Source organism: Phytophthora sojae (assembly GCF_000149755.1).
Source record: "Phytophthora sojae unplaced genomic scaffold PHYSOscaffold_7, whole genome shotgun sequence".
In the NCBI taxonomy this organism is placed as follows: Eukaryota; Oomycota; class Peronosporomycetes; order Peronosporales; family Peronosporaceae; genus Phytophthora; species Phytophthora sojae.
The window spans coordinates 435,881-460,767 of NW_009258121.1; the positions used below are offsets into that span (position 1 = coordinate 435,881).

General features: G+C 54.5%; 8 protein-coding genes across 8 annotated transcripts; 6 read left to right on the plus strand and 2 right to left on the minus strand.

Annotated features, from left to right (window-relative positions):
- Nucleotides 1–5,727: 5,727 nt before the first annotated feature.
- On the plus strand, nt 5,728–5,949 carry PHYSODRAFT_433195 (hypothetical protein; the record flags this gene model as incomplete). Its single annotated transcript, XM_009533639.1, has 1 exon — nt 5,728–5,949. A coding segment is annotated over one exon (222 nt), but the record flags the coding sequence as incomplete, so codon positions are not given.
- Nucleotides 5,950–7,521: 1,572 nt separating this feature from the next.
- PHYSODRAFT_433307 (hypothetical protein) lies at nt 7,522–8,025 on the plus strand (the record flags this gene model as incomplete). The annotated part of the gene is made up of 1 exon (XM_009533640.1): nt 7,522–8,025. A coding segment is annotated over one exon (504 nt), but the record flags the coding sequence as incomplete, so codon positions are not given.
- Nucleotides 8,026–8,035: 10 nt separating this feature from the next.
- Nucleotides 8,036–8,230, plus strand: PHYSODRAFT_432960 (hypothetical protein; the record flags this gene model as incomplete). Its single annotated transcript, XM_009533641.1, has 1 exon — nt 8,036–8,230. A coding segment is annotated over one exon (195 nt), but the record flags the coding sequence as incomplete, so codon positions are not given.
- A 149-nt stretch (nt 8,231–8,379) lies between these two features.
- PHYSODRAFT_336125 (hypothetical protein) lies at nt 8,380–8,855 on the minus strand (the record flags this gene model as incomplete). The annotated part of the gene is made up of 2 exons (XM_009533642.1): nt 8,380–8,427; nt 8,478–8,855. 2 exons carry the CDS (start codon nt 8,853–8,855, stop codon nt 8,380–8,382), a joined length of 426 nt encoding a protein of 141 aa, XP_009531937.1.
- Nucleotides 8,856–14,241: 5,386 nt separating this feature from the next.
- PHYSODRAFT_250783 (hypothetical protein) lies at nt 14,242–16,902 on the plus strand (the record flags this gene model as incomplete). The annotated part of the gene is made up of 1 exon (XM_009533643.1): nt 14,242–16,902. One exon carries the CDS (start codon nt 14,242–14,244, stop codon nt 16,900–16,902), a length of 2,661 nt encoding a protein of 886 aa, XP_009531938.1.
- A 45-nt stretch (nt 16,903–16,947) lies between these two features.
- PHYSODRAFT_562693 (hypothetical protein) lies at nt 16,948–19,145 on the minus strand (the record flags this gene model as incomplete). Its single annotated transcript, XM_009533644.1, has 3 exons — nt 16,948–17,631; nt 17,712–18,596; nt 19,016–19,145. Coding segments are annotated over 3 exons (1,468 nt in total), but the record flags the coding sequence as incomplete, so codon positions are not given.
- A 2,732-nt stretch (nt 19,146–21,877) lies between these two features.
- On the plus strand, nt 21,878–22,819 carry PHYSODRAFT_517998 (hypothetical protein; the record flags this gene model as incomplete). The annotated part of the gene is made up of 2 exons (XM_009533645.1): nt 21,878–22,347; nt 22,501–22,819. The coding sequence occupies 2 exons, from the start codon at nt 21,878–21,880 to the stop codon at nt 22,817–22,819; spliced, it is 789 nt and encodes a 262-aa protein (XP_009531940.1).
- A 730-nt stretch (nt 22,820–23,549) lies between these two features.
- Nucleotides 23,550–24,833, plus strand: PHYSODRAFT_317128 (hypothetical protein; the record flags this gene model as incomplete). The annotated part of the gene is made up of 2 exons (XM_009533646.1): nt 23,550–23,855; nt 24,216–24,833. 2 exons carry the CDS (start codon nt 23,550–23,552, stop codon nt 24,831–24,833), a joined length of 924 nt encoding a protein of 307 aa, XP_009531941.1.
- Nucleotides 24,834–24,887: the final 54 nt, after the last annotated feature.

Below are 24,887 nucleotides of genomic sequence, written 5' to 3' on the forward strand. Positions count from 1 at the left end.
CCTGAGTCGCAGGTCATGGTCATTGGGCACGACAACGCGGTCCGCGTTGTCGTCAACTGCACTGTAGAGTAATAACCCGTCGTGCACCCAGTAACGGTGTGCACGAGCACGAAGATGCTTCGGCAGCTTCTGACGAGCTTGGTCAGAAGGCGCTGAGCCGTAGGCCAGCAAGAGCTTCGCGTCCGCGTCGTGCGTGTACGCGACCTTCACGTCGTCCAACAGTGACGACGTTGGGGTGCTCGATCGCATGGCATCAATGGCATTGGCGTCGGCATCAGTCGTGGCGTAGCCAGGTCGACGCGAGAGCGCGTCGGCCACCACATTGAGTCTTCCGGGTTTGTACTCAACCCGGAAGTTATACTCTGCGAAGAATGAGAGCCATCTCGCCATCCGTTGCGAGATGTGCGGCGACTTTACAGCCGTCCGCAGCGACGCGTGGTCCACATAGACCACGAACGGTTTGCTTCCGAGTAGATACACTCGGAACTTCGCAAGTGCGTACTTCATGGCAAGGAGTTCCTTGTCATGTACCGGGTAGTTGCGCTCAACTGGCTTCAGCTGACGCGATTGGTAGTAGACGACACGATCACGGCCCTCGTGATCGTGCTGCATCAACGCACATCCGATTGCGATGTCGGATGCGTCACACAACATGGAATGGGCGATCTTGGTCGGCCACCGCCAAGATCGGCGCCTTATTCAAGCCCCGCTTGACCGCATCGAAGGCCTGCTGACACTCAGCAGTCCAAATCCACTCGGCGTCCTTCTTCGAGAGCTGTGACAGCGGGTGTATCATGCCCGCGTAGTCCTTCACGTATACGTGGCCAAGCCAAGGAACTGCCGCAGTTCCTTGACGTTTGGCGGCGTCGGCCACTCATTGATCACTCTGACCTCTCAGGGTCAGGGCGGACGCCCTTCTTCTCAACGAGACACCCAAGCACGGGTATCTCGCTCGCCCCGAAGATACACTTCTTCCGGTTTGCGTAGAGCTTGTGCTTGCGCATGAGCGCAAGCAGCTATCGGAGATGCACCTTGTGCATCTCAACATCACTCATCCCGTCCGCAGCTCGGCTGTGGACGAACACATCGTCGAAGTAGCTCGGTGCGAAGTCGCGCACCGAGCGCAACAAGTGCGTCACGCACCTGTTGAAGGTCGAAGGGGCGCTCTTCAGACCCTGCGGCATCACTAGCCACTCCCAGAGCATGCCGCTCGGCGTGCTCACAGCCGTGAGAGGGATATTGCTCTCACGCATGAGGATCTGATAGAACCCATCGCGCAGATCAAGAGCACTGTAGATAGTGCTCCTGGCCATCGAATCGATGATTACATCTTTTCGCGGTATCGGTGTCTGCGCCGGTATCGTCGCATCGTTCAGCTTGTTATACGCATGAACGATGCGCCATCCGCCATGTGGCTTCTTGACACAGAACTTCGGGGCACTGTGCGGGGACTTCTATCCCCACACCTGTCCAGCTTTGCGACGACTTGCAAAGAAGTCGTCGATCGCCTTGACCTGTTCTCGCGGCAGTGGCCACTGCCGCGTGACACAGTACTTCGTGTCCGGCACGAGATCAATCTCGTGCTGGATACCCTTGTCCTACGGAAGCTCCTCAGGGATCTCTTCCGGAAGCACGTCCGCGTCCTTCCGTAGAATCCCGTAGAAGGGACTCGTCTTCAGCGAGTCCCAGCTCTGCTCCTCAGAGCGCTCCTTCTTAGTCTTTGCACTGAGATTGACCTCAGTCTCAGTGGTGGTCTCCATGAAGAACTGCCTCAGTTCTTCATTCTCGCTCTTCGTTCTCTCGGCGTCCGAGAGAATGCATATTTGCTCGATGCGTCCATCGTGCAAGTCACGCGCGAAGCGCTTCCAGCTCATGACTGGAAGCGAAATCAACTCCGACGCTTGCGTCGGAGGATTAGCGAGAGGCATCTCCCTGTACCTGAATCCGGCACAGGTACGCGTCAAGACGTTCAACGTCTCGACGTCCGGCTTCTCAGCCTCCGTCTACCCGGCAGAGATTTCTTGTAGCGTCTCGGCCCCGTGCCGAGACTTGCGCAGTGACCTTCGCATGCGCCGTCTTCTTGTTTTGCGGAGCCTGGCTCCGCTTGGTTCTTGACCTCGTCCAGGCCCAACCGTGGACGGGTGTTCTTCTATTATACCGCCGGCGGGTACATCCCGCGGGCGAACGACTTCAAGCCCAGCTTGGTCGCACGGCGCTTAGTCGTGCAGCCCCGCTGCACGACAGCATGCAAGTTTTTCCGGTGCGAGACGTTTGCAACCGTCCGCACCACCTGCAGCGTCGGCTCCCGGAGCCGCCACGCCATCCTCACCTCGACGCATGTTATTGGCGAAGCCCTTTATTTGAAGGGGTGCGTCGACTCCCGGAGTCGACGCGAAATTCTTTTTCGCAGCGACGGTTCCCGGAACCGTCGCGACTTTAATACCTCGACGCCAACCATTGGCGGAGACCCCCATTACGGAGGGTGCGTCGGCTCCCCGAGACGACAATCAAATCACCCAATCCATCGACTCCCGGAGTCGACGGCGTTACGTCACCTTGGCTCTTATTATTGGCAAAAACTGATCCAATCAGTTTTGCGTCAGCCTCCACGGCTGAGGCGTGTGACTCGCCTGCGTCATCCGCGCCCTTCGAGGCCGGAGACTCTTCCTTATTCCCTGAAAAGCTGGTGTCGACCTCCGAGGTCAACACATTTTCTTCATTAGCTGTCGGCGGTTACGCCGACGCTAGCTGCTCTTGCGCACGTGCTCGCGCGCGCCCAGGGCACTCCGGGACAGCGTCATTAGGCGCTGTCTCGAGTGGGGAGTCGCGCGCACCTGTCGGTGCGTGCGTAGCGGCAACAGGGCCATCGCTCACTATTCCGCTGTCGCGACCGAAGCGCACGAGAGTGCGCTTCTCCCAATCGATGACCGGATCATGCCGTGCAAGCCACGGCATGCCCAATACAATGTCAAACTTATCGTCCAGATCCAGGACGATAAAGGTCTCGACAAACTCTTGATCTTCATACGTGAAGCGCACGCGTACCATGCGCTTCTCGGTCTTCACGACGGCACCCGTTGCCAGTCGTACTTCCAACATACTTCGAGGTATCTTTAAATCCTCGAAGTCAAGCCTTGATAGACTTCGCAGTCGAACAAAGTTCTTCGACGAGCCAGAATCTACCAAAGCACGGAGAGAGCTGCTTGCTCTCATCGAGTTCACGTTCAGGATGACAAGGTCAGGCTTGTCATCTTGGTTCTTGCAGTGAGAATGAACCTCACTGGGGGCTGCAGTCCTCAATGTCGCGTGTCCAAGGTCGACACGCGGAACGCATTACCAGTAGGGCGCCCCGCGCCTACTGGTGTCCAGCGTTTTTGTTTGGTTGCGACGGTGCCCGGCACCGCCGCGATAGCCACCCTGCTGGTGCACGGGGGCCGTGCACTCCCGAGCAAAGTGACCGACTCTACCGCAACGGTAGCATCGCACATTGTTTCCCTGCGAGTGCTGGGGTCCAGCAGTTGCAGCACTCGAGAGGTCCATGGGTTCTGGGCCTCCCGTCCTCACTACCGGGCGTGGCTGTGGCCTCGTCACATGTGCATGTAGTTTAGCCTGCCGCAGGCTAAACTCCTCCTGCATTGCAAGAGTAATTGCAGCTTCGAGAGTACTCGGGTACTCACGGAAGAGGTAGGTCTTCACAGGCCCATCTCTCAGTCCCTGCATGAACGTGACGACCTTGGTCGCCTCGTCGATCGGATTGGTCACGATGTTCGAGACCAAGTACCGCGCTCTCTGAGCGTAAGCATGGACATCATGCTTGCCCTGCTGCAGGTCGAGGAACTCCGCCCTCGACCGGAACTCGTTTTGCGGTGGCTCAAACGCTTGTCTGAGCTCTTCCTTGAAACCCTCGTACGTGCTAAAGCACGTAGGATCCGAGAGTCGGCGTCCATACGCCCAACTTCTTGCACGTCCGCCAAGACATGACATGGCGAACGCAACCTTCGACATCGGTTCGACGATACGTCGAGCCGCAATGGCAGTGTCGAGTTCGACAAACCAACGGAGGAGAGGTTCACCCTCTCTTCCGACATAGTTGCTCACATTGAGCATCAGCGATTGCGCGCGTGGTGTCGTCCCGGATGACACCGCGGTAGTAGCAGCAACATTGCGTTGCTCCTTCAGGGTGAAACCCAGAGCAACACCGTGTTGCTCTGTCGGCGTTAGCGTACGCAGCATCGTAGCTACAATCGCCTCACCAATGACTGTTGACAGTCGTTGGAGGGCCTCCCACTCTGGACCCGACAGGTGGGGACAGTCAGCGCGTGCAACGTGAGTTGCATGCGTAGTGGAGCTTTCCATGGGCACCTCTGTATCCATGGGAAGGTTCTCAGCTCCGCGTTCGTGCGGTGACGTACGAACTCAGGTAGTCGGTCGTTGGACGGACTACAAAGTGCTACCAGGTGTAGTGGGCCTACTTTGGCTCACTACTTTAGCTTACACGTGTGCGCGTGTATGTGAGGAAGCGTAGCTTAGTTTAAATCAGAGTTAATTATACTCGGGCCTCCGAGTATAGATTAATCTAAATAAACGATCCAAATAATGTTTTTGGGGAAAATGAGAACTGCTATTTTTGTTTTATGTTTCTGACTTCCTCTAAATGTAATAATCTAAACTAGGAATCTGCCAACGGCTGGTTGGCAGAATTCCAATGCTATGCATGTCTCTCATTGGTTAAAAGATGCCGCTCTCAACCAATAGGAATCCTAAATGTGTATGGACCACCCGTCGTGGTGGTCGTAAATGTATGTAGCCTTCGGTATGTCTACACCAAGGTCGAGAAAGTCTTTCGAACCTCTCAAACGTCGTGTCTGTTAGAGTTACAAGTGACTGTAGCCACTTGTGCGTGTAACCCTGTTACACCTTTGGTATCGGGCTGGCGTCTTCCCGCCATCATTTCTGGAGGCCGACATTTTTTGTCTAAAGAAGAAGGGGGATCAATCAAATCCACTAAGCTACCGACGGTTGGCTTTATTGAACTCGGACTACAAAATTTTCACTCGGATCCTGGCTACACGGGTGAGCAAGACGCTGCCAGATCGCGTTCACCATCACCAAAAGGGTTTTGTGCCTGGCCGCCAAATACATGATACAATTGACCTGTTCGAAGCCGCACAGCACATGACGAACTTGGATGAAGAGCAGCGAGAAGCTCTAGCAATCTTACTCGATTTCCACAAGGCTTACGATTCATTGGGTCGACGATACCTAATTCGAGCACTGGAAGCGCACGGGTACCCCGCCCAATTTGTCCGCGCTATTGCGAGCGTTCACGCCGGCACGCGAGTGCGCAATGGCCGCAGATCGAGATGGGTTCCAGTCACGACAGGAATACGTCAGGGCTGTCCTCAAGCGCCTTTACTATTCATTGTGGCGCTGGACCCGTACTACAGAGCAATTGAGTCTGCCAAAGGGCTTCGAGGCATCCGGCTCCGGACGGCAGAGCGGGAAATCGAGTTACGAGTCGGTGGGTACGCGGATGGTACTGCGGCCTATCTGGCATCTCCGGCAGAAATCCCCCAGTTACTCGCTATTACGCAAAAGTTCAGCACCGCCAGTGGGCTTAGTGTGAACGCAGCGTAGACGGTTGTTATCGCGCTACATTCTGCAGGACCGCCTCCAGCAATTAGACTACCAGGGGATCTCAAGTTCCAAGCGGTCACTAATTTCACGAGATATCTAGGTGCACACGTCGGTAGCAGGGTTTCGACCGACTTCACTTGGCACACAACGGTGACTCAACTGAAGACGCGACTGAGGCTTGCTTCTATCAAGTTACTGACCGAGGATCAATGTGCTATTGTCGCTGCCGCTGTCGTTATCCCGAAAATCACCTCCATTGCACGACACGCTTGGCCGACCACGAGACAAGTGCAGGAATTACAGCGACGCATTCATAATTTTGTGTGGTTCGGTTTATTTGAAGAAAAGGGGTCTTTTGGACGAACATGGATTGCCGCGGACATTGCTAGCCTCCCTCGTTGCCACGGTGGACTCGCTATCCCACAAGCCAAGCTCGAACAGCTTGCTCTGGCGGCGACCGAAGTGGTTCGCTGGGCGCTCTCCAGTGACGAGTCGATGTTTGTTGTTGGAACGATCCTCCGACTACTGGGTCGCTTGGATGCCGACGCTACTTACATTTCACTCAGCAATGCGGCCCGGACCCCTTTAACTGGGTTCTTCCCCACTTCATTCTGGGATGCCGGCAAGGCAATGTTGGTAGAACTGGACTCGAGCAGCACCCCCCATCACCTTCAGCGTCGGTCGCCCCGTTGGCCAACTTGATCAGGGCACTCCTCCCTTCCTCTGACGAATGGCGTGACGGATCGTGCCCAATTGACGTTCGGGAATTGAAAGGGCCAGCGACTGGGCCGCTCCATCAATGGATTCGAAACCAGAACGGCATTTTTAGCGCTGAATGGCTACCGTGGATGGAGATTCGAAGCCTTGTGTTATTTGACGGTTCTGGAGCGCTGACAGAACCTTCGATTTGTCACTCCAGCATAGCGGATCGTGGAACTCGTGTTGGAGATATTGTTCGGTGGTATCACGTCGAGGAAACGCTCATGGCATTCCAAATAGCAAAGACTGGGTTTGATGTCTCCAGTCCTTCGCAAGCTTACAGAATGCACGTTGCGCAGTTAATTGAACTCCTCCTTCTCAACATGCGTGAGCTGACTTATGGATCGATGAATCGTAACGAGGTGCGACTACTGACGAAACATACCGATCACCCTTATGCACTTGAAGTGCTGCTTCCGGATTCAACTATGGCCAAACTGACCATTATCGGTAGCCCTGAGACACGCTACTTCCCAGTCTCTGGGGTCACAAAGCTCAGCAGCTCCTGGGTGCAATTCAAGAATCGCTAGGATCCGCAACAGAGGTCACTGGGTTTCATCTCCACCCTCAATTAGACCTCCTCGCCTGTTTATGGGCGGGGAAGCGGCGATGAAGCTGCACACGGAAATCAATCAAGCTACGAGCGATTGATCGCAGCACCAAAGACGTCACGGCTGCTTTGGAACAGCGGATGAGCGCCTGGAAAGATGAGGACCCGGTGATCCGTGCAGCTCTAAAGTCGATTTCTTGAAAGCAACTTCGACGTTGGCCAGGTTGAATGTATGGGGAGAGCGGCTCGTGTATCGTCTCAAAACTCACAGTGTTAAATGATACGATCGACTACAGCGGAGACTTGGGTGCCCGCATGACTCGTGCGTTGGGCATCCGTATACTACCCTCACACACATTTTTTGGCAATGCACTTCTGCGGCGACGTTATGGGCGGTTTTCATAGCGCGATGGACTCAGCTCGAATTAGAGGCAACCTTACGCAACCAAGCAAGCTGTTTCACGTTCCAACTTGCTACTCTCCCTGGAGGGTTTATTAACCGTTCGAAGGAGGAATTCTTTTGGTTATCTTCCGAGTTCAAGGAGGCTACTAATCTGCAACTAGATGGAGCGGCAGCGGACTGCTGGAGGCTTGGAGTTGTTACAGTCCTCAAAGTAATTTGGAAATGGAGGAATGATCACCATGCTGCTGTTACCTCGCTGGCGACCTCGAAATACAAGGCCATTCTCAGGGCTCGGCTCCAGGACTCGTATTGCACTGTTGAAAACACATATCGCGCAGCTGGTCGATCGCGGGCTCACATACGGGCAATACATGCTGTCATTGGAGCACTCAATGGACATTGGAAACCTACTTTGTTCCAAATAGAGGGTGGGTCGGCACAGTTTGTGTTATTTTTTTACGGTGGATCTCGTGGGAATCCAGGACCAGGGGGCAGTGGAGCAGTCATCCTGAAGATCGACAGCGATTCTAACACGGGCAAAGCTATATGGGCGACTAGCATGTCGTACGCGGCACCTACTACTACAAATAACCAAGCGGAGTACAGGGGGCTACTACAAGGACTCCTTCATGATCAGCGAACTACAACATTGAGACCACTACACGTCGTGGGAGACAGTCAGCTACAGTCAGCTCATTTTACGACATCAGCTACACCGGACGGCATCAAAAGCTGTCCATTTGCGCACTTTGTATCAAAGATGCAGAGTGATTGTCGACAAATGTGGTGTTCGATCATGGTCTCATCACCTACGAGCCTTCAACAAAACGGCTGATGCTTTAGCCAATCTGGCAATGGACACAACCTGCAGCAGGCAGCTCGCCTTTGACATCGGGGCGGAACCGAATGGAGTCTGGACAGCTGCTTTGGACTTCTTTCCAGGAGACCTACAACATTAGACGGCAGGAGCTGCAAATGCTGACTTCACACAAACTTCAGCGGCATCGTCCACCCTATAACGGACTGTACCCTAGAAGGGTGCTCGCATGCAGACGACGTAAATAAGCGGAGGGAGGAACTTTGTATTAGAAGTCGTTAGTTTCTAAGTGACTACAATACAAAAAAAACCTCGGCGATGTTGTAGAAGTTGCTTCCCTCGAACAGACCGACCGAGTTGGTTTGTATGAAAATGTCCACCAGGAAATATAGCGACAGGGTAAGGCCGACCATGGCACCCTCCGAGCCTTCCTGGATGATCTCCGTCAGCGGAACCACGCTACTGAGCCAGCCGATAGCGGCTGAAGCGCTGCTGAACAATGTCATGATCCGATAGAACACGGGGTCACGGAGGATATCTTTGCTCACGAGAATCGCCACAATCAACTGGGAGACGATAAGCAGCCCTGGGCAACCAGCGTAGAAGCCGCGCCACGCGCAGTTCATGAAGTAGTAGCGCCACACCAGCACGGTAACGATCACCATCCCGTAGTGCATCGCTTGCTGCATGAACACATTGTCGCTCCAGCCCACACACTGATAATTAAGGAGGGTCCACTGAAACAGATGAACAGTACGAAGAAGAAGAAAGTTCGATTACCGATTATTTGTCTTCTCAACTATCGTAGTAGATAGAGACTTCTGCTTCAATAAAGAACACCTGATATATACAAAATAATGGATAGTAATGAAATATTTCGATAGCATTATAGTCAAAATTGTATGTGTGAGCCAATCAGCATTCATTCAATATAAAGGGTTATAGGTTTTCTTGTGTTCTTTATTGAAGCAGATGTCTGTACCAACTATATGCTGTGAACTAATCGACTAGCGTCTGAAAGACGATACCTGCTCGATGATTCAGATGTAGTTGGACGTGGCGTATTCGGAATGTGTCGGGGTGGCGTCGATGGAAATCTCCGAAAGAACTGCTTTCAGCCAGCTTTGTAATGATCTTCCTGGGTTTCTGTTGTTTAGGCTTCTCCGCACGTCTCAGCAGTCGACGGTAGTGAGCACCGAAAGTATTGTAGATTGCGGTGATAGTGCTGTCGAGTGATTCGGGGTCCTTCTCCTCAAAACAGTAGTGATTGCGTTCGGTCCATCGATGGTGCAGTAGTTCGCTACAGTACGTGACGAAAATATCATCACTACTACAGTAGTGACGATATTTTCGTGTAGTGATTCACTACACGCACTACGATGAAGTCTTCGCGCGTATCCCGAAGTCAGTATATATCGAGCTATGAACACACCACTATAGTACTGTAGAGGGCCAGAAGTTACACCGAATATTCTATTATACAGCTAACCCCTCTGCGCCTCTGTTCCTACTGTGGAGATATCATCACAGGCAGTGTAAGTGGTCGCCTTACACCCTGTGTTTTGAAACTACTTCAGCTGATGCCAGTACCAACTGCCCGTGTCCATTAAGTTAAGATCTAGAGAATCTTGAGTCAAGATCATCCCGATCTACAAGCGCTTTCATGGTTTTCAAAAACTACCATATGCTTCTTTTTTAGTATAGGTCCTGCATACCCTCTAGGTCATAGAGTGAGAACGGTAAGAATATGAGTGCCATCTTCACTGGCACTTGAATTATAGTCGTTTGAAAGTTTTTGTCTAAAACCGATTAGTGCAGCACGAAGCGGCAGCTTACAAATGACCAGAAAGCTGACTTTCAGTCTAAAAAACACACAATCGTACACGTAGCTTTACGCCTAACCCCTAAACTTGCGTCCGTCTTCTCCTCGGCGTCTGTGTTGGTATCTGCCTTGGAGCTTCGAAGGAGTCTGCGGTCACTGGGGATCAAATCCGCTGCTGCTGATACTTCATCGCATCTTGCTAGGTATGTGGCCACACCACGAGCAAAACGAAGCGTAGACGCATGGTGCTACTTGGTTTCCTCAGTTAAACTCGGGACCTCTTGCCGTGTATCTTGCAGAGCAAATTGTACATGTAGAGTAAAATGTGCGGTGGACGAACCGTTAAGCAGCAGCAAAAGACCCGCGGCGCACCTAACGCGATGCAGGGCGTGTTCCACGTTGGGACAATCTATTACAGGTCATGAAACGATTTGGTCACGCCCTTTGGTCACGCTATCTTGGGATCTGTTGGAGTCGTGTTCTCTGCCTGCCCCGCCGTGTGAGGCCTCAAAACTGCTTCAAACTGCTTTAGACGTGTCGTACTGAATATTAGTTCATGTTCAGACGCTTCGAAGCTGCTATCATCGCCGATAGCGAGAACAACATCGTTTTTTCGTCCGTTTTCAGTGTAGAAGCTCCCAATTTTGGCTCAATTCGGCTTTAGGAGTTTCCGAACAGCTAATTAGATCCCGTGGAGAGTGCAGCTTTCCCTGAAGTGATCCTTCATCAATGGAAAGTGTGCTCGAGTGGTTTCTCATACTTACATGTAACACTAGTGTAAGTCACGTGACCAAATCGCTTCATGACGTGTAATAGGCATCACCTTACTCGGCCGCTTTACCGGGTTATGGTAGACCGGCCCCATTGTCATATTATAGTATCGCAGAATGCATGCTGGTACCTTGAAGTGGCAATGATGTAGGCCTGATGCGGGATGTCAGCGCCTCTCCGGTGAAGGTTGTACACGGTACGGTCCAGACTAACGGAGAAAGAGACCAACATGACCAGAACAATCAAAACAGCTTAGCTAGCTTAGACACATGTTCAGTAGCTTGGCGTACTTTAGATGGCTGACTCTCTCATTAACCTCGTATGTGCGTGAAAGCAACTTGAGTAGAAGAGCCGCTTGCGCTCATGCATCTGCGGTTGTGGCGTGTTTGTGACACATCACCACATGTTATAAAGACTCACAGGAACATGTAATAAAATTACCCAACATCTGTGCCACAAGCACGTCACAAATGCTTGTGACAGCAACGGTGCCGAACGTGAAATCATCAATCTTTGTACAATTATCTGTGCATTTTGCCTCATTGATGGATGGCGTTCCTGCAACGTTATCAGCCATCATTTTACAACGTCACAACGCTTTTACGGCAACGTTAGGGCCTTATTGTGACGTTTTTAGCAACATGGGTACATGGTAGGACAAGGTCGGACTTGTAATTTATCGGATAAATTCCTTGTCCTGTAATAAGTAAGGTGTGAAGGTGGGCAAGTGGAGGGCGATATTGTTTGGCAATGAATGCGATAATGAGTCATTGGGGACGAAGTCCCCCTTGTAATCATGAGACTCCGTTTTATGGAGTTTTTACGTCTCTTATATACGCTCCGCCTTACTTTTTACATTAATTCTGCGAATGGGTTAGGGTCACAATTTAGAATCGCTCACACAGGGACCAAAAAATGAAAAAAAATACCTCGGTTAAACAACATTTGCATGCTTATCGGAAGGTGGTATCGGCAAGCTGAACTGACGTCACTATCTTTAGATGCCATAAAACCAGAGGGTCGAAGTTTTGAAACAGCAAATTCGACCGTTAGTATGGAGGACATCAGAAATAGACTTAAACGTGGCATTTTACCCTTATTTGTACCCTCTTAGGACCCTCTATTTAGCCTATTTGCCTTTCAAACCTTATGCTGTCGTAAGAAGCGTCGCTCTGCGGCCGTTGGTAAGAAGTCTGCGGCCCTTCGGGATCGCTTGACCAGCACACAACAGAGAGTCCAAGCATCAACAAGCAGAGCCTCAAGGAAGCGCCAACGCTACGCCAAGTAGCAAGCAGCTTTGCATGCTGAGGACCGGGTACTGTCGAGCAGCAACTTCTCTAAATTACATTGAAGGCTATGCGCGGATGACGAGCTGGACGATGAGCTGGGGTGTACGAGCCGGAGTCCGTGTCGGTGCTTCTTGGTAGCAACAATGGCTCTCTTTTGGCCCGTTCGAGCTCGCCTTCAGACAGCTCCAAGTCCTTCCTGCACGCTAAAGGCGCTGATTATTTGCTCCTTTCTAGTCTGCGTTAATTCATTCATTGCGTTGCTCATGAAAAGATGTTCGACTAAGCAAATGCATTAGCCCACTCAATTACAGTTCTGTTGGGTCGATCTCGGGCGTCACAGCTCTGCTTTGATACCCTACATGCATGTGTGATGGTACGATATCGGGCTCAACTACATTATTTTGAGCTAGTTATCGTTCATTATACTTCTCTGGCCCACATAAGAAACAACACTTCGGTTTTCTGGACATAACTATTTACAAAAAATCGTTTGGCGACTCGCAATACCTCAACCGAAAGCTGCGCATTTGCTCCGTTTCACGCTATGATTTAAAAAAAACCTAGCAGCAGAAAGAAAAGAGAAACAGCCTTATATCTGAAGTCCGTTTTAGGCAACATTAGGTTTTTTAGCGAGGTGCCGTCAAAAATTAGCGATATTAGAAAATAAAAGATCACCGTAGTCACGAGTGACTGCTTTACCCTTATGTTTGGTTGTCGATGTTGTAGCGCCTGTTGGAGACGAGTTAGAAGGGCTACAGTTTTGAGGTTTTTCTACGCGATTATCTCGACATGCGCAGACCCATTTATTTTGGCCAATAGTAAGCTGTAACAGTTGATTATACCCAATCATATGTGACATGTGGTCCACATCAAATTGAGGTTTAATGCCGAATGTTGTTTCTTAAGTGGGCCCGAGAAGTATATGTTTCCTTATTGCGCTCAACGTGCATGAGGTTATCTACCTACGCGTGCAGACTAACAGTTTTGAACAGCCGTGCATGTCATAGTCGCGTCAGCAACATTGGCCATTGCGGCTGGGTGCAGATGACATCTGGAGGAAGAATTTCAACATGGATCGCGAAAGGTTACTGGAATAATTCGCTCGTATTTTCACTCTGAAAATGAACACACCACGAAATTGAAACATCGAAAGTTAACCCCTTATTCACTTTTCGTTGTGCCAGTGTGCACATTCTGCTATTACACTTACCTAAGTAAGTAAAATACGAGTGTTCTGGCATTCGAACCACAGGCCAGGTGTATCAGTCTACCGTTAATAACAACGTATGAATGGTACTTATGTTGCTTGCAAAATAGCCAGCAAATGGGGGAGCGTGAAAGGGGAAATAAAGCGCTAGAATTTGCAAGCGGCTTTTGTACTCAAATCCCACAAGTGGGGACGTCGTCCAACCTCTGTGGTCAGCATAGTTTTGGGGGTCGACCCCTAAAGCAACATGAGCGCAGCGACCGTGATGCTCCGCTAGTTATAGTGAAGTAGACACTGCTGTCCACCCTCGACGTGAGATCTGGGGCCTTTTCAGCGGTAGCTGGTCGTGCCCTCCGCGACCATAGGCAGCCAGCTTTTTGCCACCTGAATCTCAAGCGCACCGCCGTCGCAGATCAGGAAACGCTTCTAGACCAGCGAGCTCAGCGTGTCGTCAAGCGAGCGGTCGGTCTCCTCCAGCACCAGATTGTTGGAACCGCACATGAACATGGAGTTGAACCCGGCCAAGATCCTGCCCATGCATGATGAACATGGCCTTACCCGGCTTGATGGTCTCCATTATCTTGACCAACTTGTGGCAGTCTACCGACTTATCATGTACTAAGCTCGTTGTGCCAGCTTCTCCGGGGCCGGATCACTTATGGGCCTTGCGCACATTGATGTCCATGCTTGTATGACCTTGTCACACAATTTCGTCATTATACCGATGGGCGCGCAGCCCAGCGCTCTCTACGAGTGCGTACGGCACGGCACCTCCACGGCGTCGGCGAAAGGTTACAAGTAGCAAGGAAGAAAGGCAATTGTACACGCACTAGTGGAATGAAGCGCTGGGTGCTGGTGCTAGACCGATCGAAGGAAGCTGCGGAACAGCTTGCGTTCCTTTCCATCCATTGGTCGATTCACTTCAACTTGTCGCTTAACATGTAAGTTCGCACCTTTAACCGTACTTAGTCGACTTTTGGCGCCCGATGTCGCAGGCGGAGGCCGACGACGGCCCGCGCGAGGCCGACACGCTGCGCGTGCTGCTGTCCTCGGACAACCACCTGGGCTACGCGGAGAAGGACCCGGTGCGCGGCAACGACTCGTTCCGCTCGTTCCGCGAGATCCTGCAGCTGGCGCAGCGCGAGCGCGTGGACCTGCTGCTGCTGGGCGGCGACCTGTTCCACGAGAACAAGCCGAGCCGCCGCACCGTCTACGAGACCATGCGCCTGCTGCGCACGCACTGCATGGGCGACTGCGCCGTGCACTTCCAGGTGGTGAGCGACCAGAGCCTCAACTTCCCCAACTTCGGCGTCGTCAACTTCGAGGACCCCAACTACAACGTCGAGCTGCCGGTCTTCAGCATCCACGGCAACCACGACGACCCGTCGCGCGAAGGCGGCGGCGACCACTCGCAGTCGCTGGCGGCGCTGGACCTGCTGAGCGCTGCGAACTTAGTGAATTACTTCGGCAAGAGCGACAAGGTGGACGAGGTCGAGGTGTTCCCCGTGCTCATGACCAAGGGCAACACGCGCGTGGCCGTCTACGGCCTGGGCAACATGCGCGACGAGAGGCTCAACAGGATGTTCGCGCAGCAGAAGGTGGTGTTCCGACGGCCGGCCGAGCACGCGGACGAGTGGTTCAGTATCTTTGTGCTGCATCAAAACAGGGACGACAAAGGACGCGGCAGCAAGAACTGCGTGCCCGAGAGTGTGATCCCGGACTTTATTGACTTGGTGGTCTGGGGCCACGAGCATGAGTGTCAGATTGACGTTCAGGAGAGCTTGAAGGGGGATTTCTTCATCACGCAGCCAGGCTCGTCGGTGGCGACGTCGCTCGTGGAGGGGGAGGCCAAGACGAAGCACATTGCTGTGCTGGAGATCAACGGACAGAGCTTTAGGATGAACACGCGAGAGCTGCATACTGTGCGGCCGTTCAAGATGGGCGAGGTGATTCTTGGGGAGATTGAGGAGCTGGACCCGAACGACCCGGATGTGGCGGACCGTATTAGAGAGTATCTGGAGGGACGAGTGATGGAGCTACTGCATGAGGCTGAATTGGAGCAGGAAGTGAAGAGGAGAGAGCGAGCGAGGGAGCGTGAGCAGAGGCAGCAGGAGAGCCCGTTCCCGCTCCCGGATATTGGGAATGGAGCTGAAGAAGAAAAGGACCTGGTGCTCATCCGTCTGCGCGTGGAACACACGGGCTTCCAGGTGTTAGTGAACCAGCGATTTGGAGCCAAGTTTGTGGGGAAGGTGGCCAACCCCAACGATATATTGCTGTTCTACCGCCGGAAGAATGATCGGATTAATGCATCGGACAAGAAAGCCAGCGCGGAGTTGGAGAAGTCGCTGCTGGGCCGCCCTGTGCGCCCCACTCCGTTGGCTGCTGTGACGATTGAAGATATCTTGAGCAAGCAGCTGTGTGTGCCTGAACGCAAGTTAGTGTTGCTCCCCGAAGCACAACTTGAAATCGCACTGGAAAAGTTTACGTTGAAGAACAATGCGTCGGCCATTCAGGAGTTTGTGGACAGCGTGCTAGACGAGACCCAGCGCGAACTCAGCGCCAAGAGCGATGCCAAGTCTGCTCAGGATATTCTCACCGTTGTTGGCAAAAAGAAGGAGCAGAAGGACGCTTTGCTCGCACTGCAGAAAGAGGAGGAAGATGAACAGTCCGCGAACGGCCCAGCAGCAGCCGGCACTCCATCAGCTGACGGGTTTCAGTCCAGGCGAACTACTCTGGAAGACGAGAGCTCGACTAAATCCCCTAAAAGCGGTCGCTTCGGGACACCGAGAACTTCGAAAGCGAAGAAGGCAGCGCCAAAGAAGCCCGTTAGGAAGTCTGTCTTTTCAGACCTCGAAGAAGACAGTGATGAGAGCCAACGCAAGCGGAAACCCGCGGTTCGAAAGACTACCCCTCGGAAAGCTCCTGCTCGCTCAGCAAGAGCCAAGGCACGCAAGACTGTGCTCTCCGACGACGATTTTGAAGATGAGGTCGCCGCCACAGCTGAAGATGACGGAGACGAAGATTTTAAGATGGACGAAGACGACGATGAGGAGGAGGATATGACTCCGCGGCCGACAGCGAAACCTCGTGGTAGGGCTGCTCCCAGGTCGACGAAAGCCAAGAAATCGCCGCCGAACCGTAAGAGGCTTCGCAAGAGCAATGATGACGACGATGAAGATGAAGATGATGACTTTTCTCCCGCGCCCACCAAGAGAAGCGCGCCTGCTGCAGCCAAGCGTCCAGCAGCGCGTGAATCTCAAGCGAGCGATGTGCTTGATCTGTGCTCGGACTCGGAACCGGAACAACCGGCACCGAAGAAACGTGCCAAGCAGACGAAGACACAGACGAAGATTTCTCAGCAGCACAAGATCGATCACCTGTTCAAGAAGCAGCAGCCGAAAAGAGAAGAGGACGACCAGGTCGAAAGTGATCACGAGTTCACCCAGGTTGCTCGGCAGGCAGGCGCACGTGGTCAAGACATTGTTGGGCAGTCGCAATCGCAGTCCGAGTCACAGGCTGGTGGAGGTACGCGACGCAAACTTCCGCTATCGATGATTGCAGCCTCCCAATCTCAGTCCCAAGACCCGAAGCGAGCTGGAGGTGTCGCCCCCGCCGCTCGTAAAGGTTGGGGCCGCTCTCGTCGCTAGCAACAGCTCACTCAATACGTAAAAGGAAGTTATCAACTCGTAAGGAAAAAGGAAAGAAGTGGCTGAGGTCAGCCATATATTTCACCTAATGCCACGCATGGTTGCTCGTGGCTGAACACGTCGATAGCCCTTTGTTGCTGTGTGTATGACTAGAGAGGGTAGCGCTGGTTGCATCGTCTCGTCTCGACTCGAACTCTCATGTATTCTTCTTCTTGGGCCTTGTCAACTTGATTTCCCTGTGCTCTCAAGTTGATGCCGAGTGCGCGTCCGTTCAGCTTACTCCGTGCTCTCCAGCAATTCCTTGGGAGGGGTCTTCGGCAAACTTGAGTTCAGCTCCTCGTCCTTGGCGGGATCCTGTCGCACCCACGTCTTGTTCTGGAAACGCGGCCGCATTTGCGATGAAAAGTACGGGTTGCGCGGGGCGAAAGCGGGAGCGCCAGCGTTCAAGCCGGCGTTTTGCGGTGCGGCGCTTCCTTCGCCTCCAGCCGCGTCCGATTCTGGCTTGCCTTCACTTGCTTTTGCTTCCTCAGCCTTGGCAACGTTCGGGTTGACCCACTTGCGGTTCTGGAATGGTCGAGCTCCTCGAGGTCCGTTGTGCATTCCTCCAGCGGGACCCCGAGGGAAGCCGCGGCCACCGTACGGCGGCATGCCTTGCGGCGGGAAACCCATCGCGTACGGGTTCATAGGGCCGTAGCCTGGCGGAGGGTAAAACATCGGACTTCCATATGGCTGCTATTAGAAAAATAAACGCAAACGATAAGTTAATCGTCAATATCCTTTTCAAGGGCTCTGCTTGAGTAACAACGTACCGGAGGGAAACCGCCATAGCCCATCGGACCGCCCTGGAACCCCATGGGCGGACCCATGCCTCGTCCGTAGTCTTGCTTGTCCTTGAAGTCACTCTTGTCATCCGACGGCGGCAAAGGCGGCTGCACGTCACGCGAGTCGCTGTTTCTCCGCTTGCCACCGCGTCCTGCATCCTCCATGTCGTGATCCCTGTCTCGGTCGTTTCTCCGGTTGCCGCGTCGATCTCCGCGCTGGTTCTCATCGCCACGATCGCGGTCGCGGTCGTTGCGTCTCTTCTTGTGCGATCCCATGCTGTCACGAGCGTCCAGCTCGGCCTGGTCAACGTTAACAGGCGGTCCCAGTCGTTGCGAGAGTCTGCCGCCACTTTCCCGGTCACTTGCCCGCCGCTTGTTCCCACTCGCCTTGGACTCGTCGCGCTGATGACGGTCCTCCTTGGATGACGGCGACTTCTTGGGCGCTGGTTTCTTCTCCACGACGCCGAAACGCTGCGCTCGTCGAGCAATCACGTCCTCCATGTCGGTCTTCGACGGGTTCAGCGAGCGGATTGTGCCTCGGTTGCCGCCCAGCGAGACGATCTTCTTCTTGGGCGGCTCGGAAGACGACGAGGAGAGCCCCTTCAAGCTGATAACGCGCTTGGGTGGGGCCTCTGCGTCCTTCTCTTCCTTCTCTTGCTTGGGGGCTTCGTCCTCAGCTTGAGGCTGCTCAGCTTCAGGGGCCTGGACCTCCGTCTGCGGCTCTTCGGCTTGAGCTTGGGCCTCGAACGTGGGCAGCAGGAGACTGAGCCAGGCCGCGAACTGCTCGGCCGACTCCTCGCCGATGAAGTCCACGAGGTCGTGGGCGATCTGCTCCATGTTCTTCTTGTTGCCCACCATGACGATCACGTATTCCTGCAGCCGATTAGAATAGATAGATAGATACACAATGGACGTCATGCCTTCCGCTCCGGTCTTTTGTACGTAGGTAGGTAGGTAGGTGGCGTCCCCCTCCGTGCCCTAATTGGGGGTCGTTTCCACCCTCTTTTGGCGTCCTTTGGGTCTTCTTTTCAACATGCATGTACATATATACACATACAAAGAGAGCGACTGACTGGTCTCCGGTCTCAGTCCTCCCCTCTCTGTCGGCTGAGCGCTGTTGTGTTCCTTCCCCCTTATTCTCTCTCTCTCTCTCTCTTGTTGCGTCCAACGGTCTCAATGCTCTGTGGTGGTGGCTCCCTAAAACCGCGCGCAACTCGCTCTCTAACAGGCAGGAAAAGAAGGCGAAAAGGAACGCCACCCACTGAGGTCTAGCTAAGGTCTAGGTTACGCACCGCCATGACGTTGTCCACCTCGACGCCCAGCATCTCCGTGAGCTTCTCGCGCGTCCTGCTCGCGATCTCCTGCTTCCACGCGTCGGTCAGCGCCAGCGGGAACACGTAACTCTTGGCGTACGACGCCATCCTGGTCCTCCCTGATCCTTTCGACTCTGCCTTCCTTTGTTTGGCTCAGTGGGTGAGAGGTGTGGTGTACACCACGGACACCCTCAACTGGCAACGAGAAAAGTACCGTGGCCGCTGTCGTTTTGTGGGCCTATCTATACATAGCCAGCATAGAGCGCAAGGGAGTTCTTATTCTGCGGTACTCTAATCAAGCAACCATCAAGTTGACTTCAGAATACTATGCTGAGTGCTTGTACTGTAGTCATGCTGAATCTGAGACGTAGGGATCAGCTTTTGGAGGCTGTAAGATTTTATACAGAGGTTCCCCGCAAGAATGACACGTCACTCTGAAAAACTTGTGAAATTCGGTGAGGCGCTTTTGTTGAGGACGACAACTTTTGGCAACGACTAAAGCGTCTTGCTCGAAAATGCCTTTACATTTGCACAATGCCTGTTGCAGCGCTGGGTCGGTGGATTGTTGCTCGTGGAGTCCCGAAGCGCTACGCTGCCGATGGGCCGGCCACGTATGGCGCGGAACTAACGGTGCTCCATGTCGGCCTGCGCGCGAGCAGCGATTCTGGCAAAACAGCCGACGGTTCAAGCCCCAGCTCGCCGCGAAATTCAAAGCTGCACCGCAACACATGCGCTGGGCGTCGACGCCTCGCGCGCAGTTTTGTTGGAGCCGTCAGCGGCTTCACCGAATAGGGTCACACACGCTGTCAAGGGCTCTGCTGGCAAGCGGTCATTTCAATGCCAATGGCGGACGGGGCTTGCTGATACCTAACGTACACTCCGGCAGTGCCTTGTCCACGTTTTAGTTTAACGTGTTCGTACGGGTACAAGCTGCATTGAAGCACGGCGCGTTGAAGTCGACGTCCGCTCGAGCGCTTGCTTTTTCCGCCGCCGAAGGTCTGCCCGGCGCACCGAAGAGAAGGAAATCTGTGAGGACCCGTAAAGTCGTAACTGAGCTAGGTACATGCACACGCATTATCCACAGTGGCTAAAAGCTACGAGCTCTTCGGCCACGAAAGAGAAAGAGTGGCGCTGCTTTCCATCACGCAAGCCAAAGATGTATCCACCTGCAAATAATTTGAGGCAAAACTGAATATAATAGTTGCGAGTGACTTTCAAACAACAAAAAATAGAATGAGGGCATGTTCTCCAAAACGAAAGTCTCAACATGCACTGCCCCAATATGGAGCTCCTAGCGTTACGACCCCCGCAGCAGCAGCAGCCCCGACACTTGTGTTTCGCTGTCCGATCGCCGCAGCCCTCGCGACAAAACTGCGATGCGATGCGGTTCGGTTTCGCATCCGGAATCGATGGAGAGTCAGATGCCTTTGGGGCTTTATCATCGGATCTGCTTTGGCCGTGCTCTGCATGGAGCTCGGCGTTGGAAAAGCGCCTCGGTGTCTTGCTTTGAGTATGGGGCGGGCGTCGATCTTCCCACCCTGACCCTGCCCTGCTCTCCGTCTCTGCTCGACCGTCTATCGATGGGGAGGGCCTGCTCTCCTCATTGCCGCTTTGTCCAGGCGAGTTGACACTGTCTTCCTCTTCAGACACTGTATCGACCGGTAGGTACTAGCAGCAGCGATGTCCACCCAGGACGTCTGCGGCGTGGACGTGCAGGCGCTGTACCTGAATGACCCGGGCAACAAGAAGGAGCCCGCGGGCTACGTCTTGTGCTCGGAAATGGGCAACACGTGCATGAAGAACGGATGCAGCTGCCGTAGCTCGAACAGCGCGACGGTCAACGGCACGACCAAATACTTCGGCGTCTGCGTCGTGCTCAAGAAGGGCGCGGACTGCGTCACGAGCGGGGACGACTATATCACTTGCGCCACAGGTTCAGGCTCCTCCTCCGCCTCATTGATCTCGTCCAGCACCACGGAGTCGCAGAACGAGTCGGGGGGTACCTCGGTGACGCCCGCCCCGAACACCAAGGCCACGACGGAGAGCAACTCGGTGCAGTCGACGTCAACCACCACGACCGGTTCCAGTTCCAGCGGCAGCGTCGACGCCGTTCAGGTGGCGAGCGCCGCGGCCGCGTCCAGTTCCATGAGCACGACGGTAATGGTCATTATCATCATCGTCGCGGTTATCTTCGTGGCGCTCGTGTCCTGGGTCGTGCGCGCGTACTGCATGAAACGCTCGACGCCGCAGAAGAAGCTCGAGGGGAGGCGGAACCGCAGCACGAACGGCACGCGCTTCGACGCGACGTCGCCCACCAACGTCTCGAGCAGGTCGTCGCCTACGCCGTCCTTCCCCGCGTTCGATCGACGGGCGCGCGCTGCGCAGTCACCAACTGCCGGCCAACGCGCGCGCGATGAGGCCCGTTCCGGCCGAGGGAACCCCAACACGCAGCGTGGAGGCCGTAACACGCCGCGCGCGATGAACCGCGAGCCGGCACCTGAGCGGGCACGGGAGATTGACTTCGGCCCCCGTGAGCCCAAGTCTGGCCGTGGCCTGAAGCCGCTTGACCTGCAGATTGCCATCGACATGAAGCGTGAGCCCAAGTCGGGCCGCGGCCTGAAGCCCCAGGACCTGATGGCGTCGATGCCCGCGCCTGGAATGCAGCGCCCCGAACCAGTCTCAGCACGAGGCCGTCGAAGCCCCGAGCAGCACCGCGAACCCAAGTCTGGACGTGGACGCAGGGACCCTGACGCGTACGGCCCGGTGCCGGTGATGGAGCGCGAACCAGCTTCGGCCCATGGCCGTCGGAACCCGGACGCGCGTGGCCCAGGAAACGCCGGTATGTACCAGGCCGAGCTGCCGACGCGCACGCCGCCGCGTGAACAGCAGCGCGCGAAGCAGATCGCGTCTCCCAAGCCGAACAGGCCAAATGCGCCTGAGCCTCCTGGAGGAACCGTGTACGGCCGCGACACCTACGACCGAGTGGCTCAGTTCGCTCATCTCGCAGCGTTCGAGGCACCGCCTCCCCCTCCGCCTCGACCGCAGAAGCCCATTAAGCCGGTGCCCGTTGCCGACCCGCTCCCGAAGTACGCAAGGGCCCCGGCGCCAAACCCGAACGCAGCGCGTCCTACACCCAAGCAGCACCCCGGGTTCACCATTGACGAGACCCCGGAGCCGATGGACTATGACATCCTGTCTCCGAAGACGGCCAGGTCGTTGGCGCCGTCGGTCGCGTCGTCGGCCACGACGGTGGTGGCGCCCGGACGCAACCGTCCGACCCCGCTGCAGCAGAACCGCCGGCCACCGCCCCCGTCGTACTACCAGCCCGACTTTGACGAGAGCAAGTTTGACGAAAGCAAGTTCGACGAGAGCAAATTCAGCGAAAGCAAGTTCGGCGATAGCAAGTTCGACGATAGCCGATACGACGAAAGCCGCTATGACGAGAGTCGATATGACGAGACTAGGTACGAGGGCAAGAAGAACTTCCACGCCACCAACAGCTTCGACGACTCGTTCGTGAGCGAGGTGAGCTCCATGGCGTGGTCAGGCGTGAGCGACGACAGCTACTACCACGCAGCGGCGAGCAACACGGCGCGCATCCCCGTGATTGAGGCGCCCCATGACGACGATGACGCCAGGAGCGAGGACGCGTACTCGGACTGGGGCCACTCGACGCAGCAGTCGGACGCCTTCCGCAGCACTGCGGCCTCGGACGCGTCCTTCTTCTCCGTGAACTCGGACTTCGCCGACTCGAAAAACGTCTTCAAGGAGAGCGAGTTCTAGTCGCAGACGCGCCCATTGCAAGTAGATCAGTGGATATTGTAACAGTTGGGGTGGCCAAGTAAATAAAGTAATGTGCTGTCATCCATCTATGAGGAACTATGACGTTCTACTAGTCAGACTGAATCGGCCACACACACGGAGCCACCATCGAATTCCACCGTTGGATCCAAAGTTACTCATCGAACGACAGGCGTGGTCTTGGAATAAGCTTTGAGGCTTTCCGCATCATGCAATCCTCGCCTAATCGAGTGCCTGGCGCTAGTGATGACGAGCTCTTCTGTCCAAGTTGTGGCTACGGCTCCGTTGCAAGAGTCCGCATCGTCGATGCTCACTATTGGCACGACACTTGGAGTCAAAACTCTCATCTTTGCGCGTGTGTGTAAATTGACGTCGGAAGGAGTCAGCAGAAAATAGAGAAGTACATGCACACGGAAGCACTCAAAAGAGGGTCCTCTCGAGGCCACACTGACTCGAAGCGTTAGGCCATTCCCGCGTGTGGCTCGAACGGGGTTGTCGTGGGTTCCACTACTTCCACCCTCCGCCTAGAGCCGTCCACCTGCATTTGTGTCATCGCTTCCGTTTCGATAGTTTTCGACATTCTGTGGAGCTTCACGCGCTTCGCTGGTCAGCACCAAGCAGAGAGGAATTTTCCCGTTCGTGTGTGTACCGAGTCTACCAGTTTCACATTTCCCCATTCGCAGTCGAAGCGAGACGCAATTGGTCTGCTAAGATGGCGTCTACCCCTTCAGCTTCCTCCTCCACAGGCACCGTAGAAGCCGCGAAGATGGACGTCGGCGACACAATATTGGGCTCGGGCAGCTTTAGCGCTACGGATTCGGAGACGCACCAACCGTTAGCAGGGTCGCCTACCACAGGGACCGACAGTGACTCCTCTAGTATGAGCACACCTCTGCTAGTGGGGATCATCGTGGCCTCGGTGATCGTCTTCGTTGCGGTCCTGTTGGTGATTCGATCCCGACGTCGACGGTACGAGCCCAAGTTGTTCTCCTCCAGCAACGCCTCCGCCTTCCAGAGAGTGAACTCAACGACAGCTCATGAAAACACTACTTCAGACGCACTCGGATCAAGTGGAGTGTCCACGATCGTGACATCCCCCCAGCTTCCTTATATGGAGACGTTCAAGCTGCCAAGGTCGTCAACGAAGGACGCGTCCGGGGACCACGTCGTTGTCGATATCCCTGAAGTTCACACTACGGGTAACGCCGCAGCGCTGCCTCCCATGCGCGGGACTCAAGCATCTCGAACGACCAGCCTCATCAGTGGACGCTCAGTGTTTTTAGCCTCGTTCCTCATGCGTGGCGGGCTGCGCTCGTCACTTCCGAGTCTCGCAGCGTTCCGAGGCTCACGCAGCAGCGAGATAAACCAGACGAACGAGTCTCAAGCTACTGGTCCGATCGTCACAGTTCCAGTGGCTCCTGCTGCCAGTGCACCGCCACTTCCTCTTGATGAGAGGCATACGGACGGCGATGCTTGGAGGGACCTTTCCGAGACTTGCTGGTCTATTGGCCCGGGCAGTGACAGCGAGACTGAAAGCGAGCGGTTCTCCATTGCTGCAGGCTCATACTTACCAAGTGGAGCGCTGGTTCTGAGGCCTCGCCGGTTGTCGACGCTCTCAGACGATATCGCTGATATTGATGAGGACGGAGTTCTTCATTTGGAGGACCTTGAGGTGGACTCGCTCGATGACTCGTCTCGACGGCGGGACCGCGTTATGAGCTTTATGGATGACTGGTCTCCTCGAAGAGAGAGGGGCATCAGCATGCTCGACGACTCGTCCCCTCGACGAGTACGAGGTCTCAGCGCGCTGGAGAGCCGACGGAAGGCCAACTCGCTCGCTGACATCGTAGACACCAACAAGTCTGGAGGCTCCTACTTCTCGGTGGACTCGGACTACTACGACGAAACGATTAAAGACTGCAGCTCGGTCCTCTTTGACGACGACAGCGACAGTGACAGTGACAGTGGTGACAGCTTGCGGGAGGAAGAATTCTAGCAAGCTCAAGTGTTATTGAAATTAGTGTACAGTCTCTCAATGTATTAGATGTTC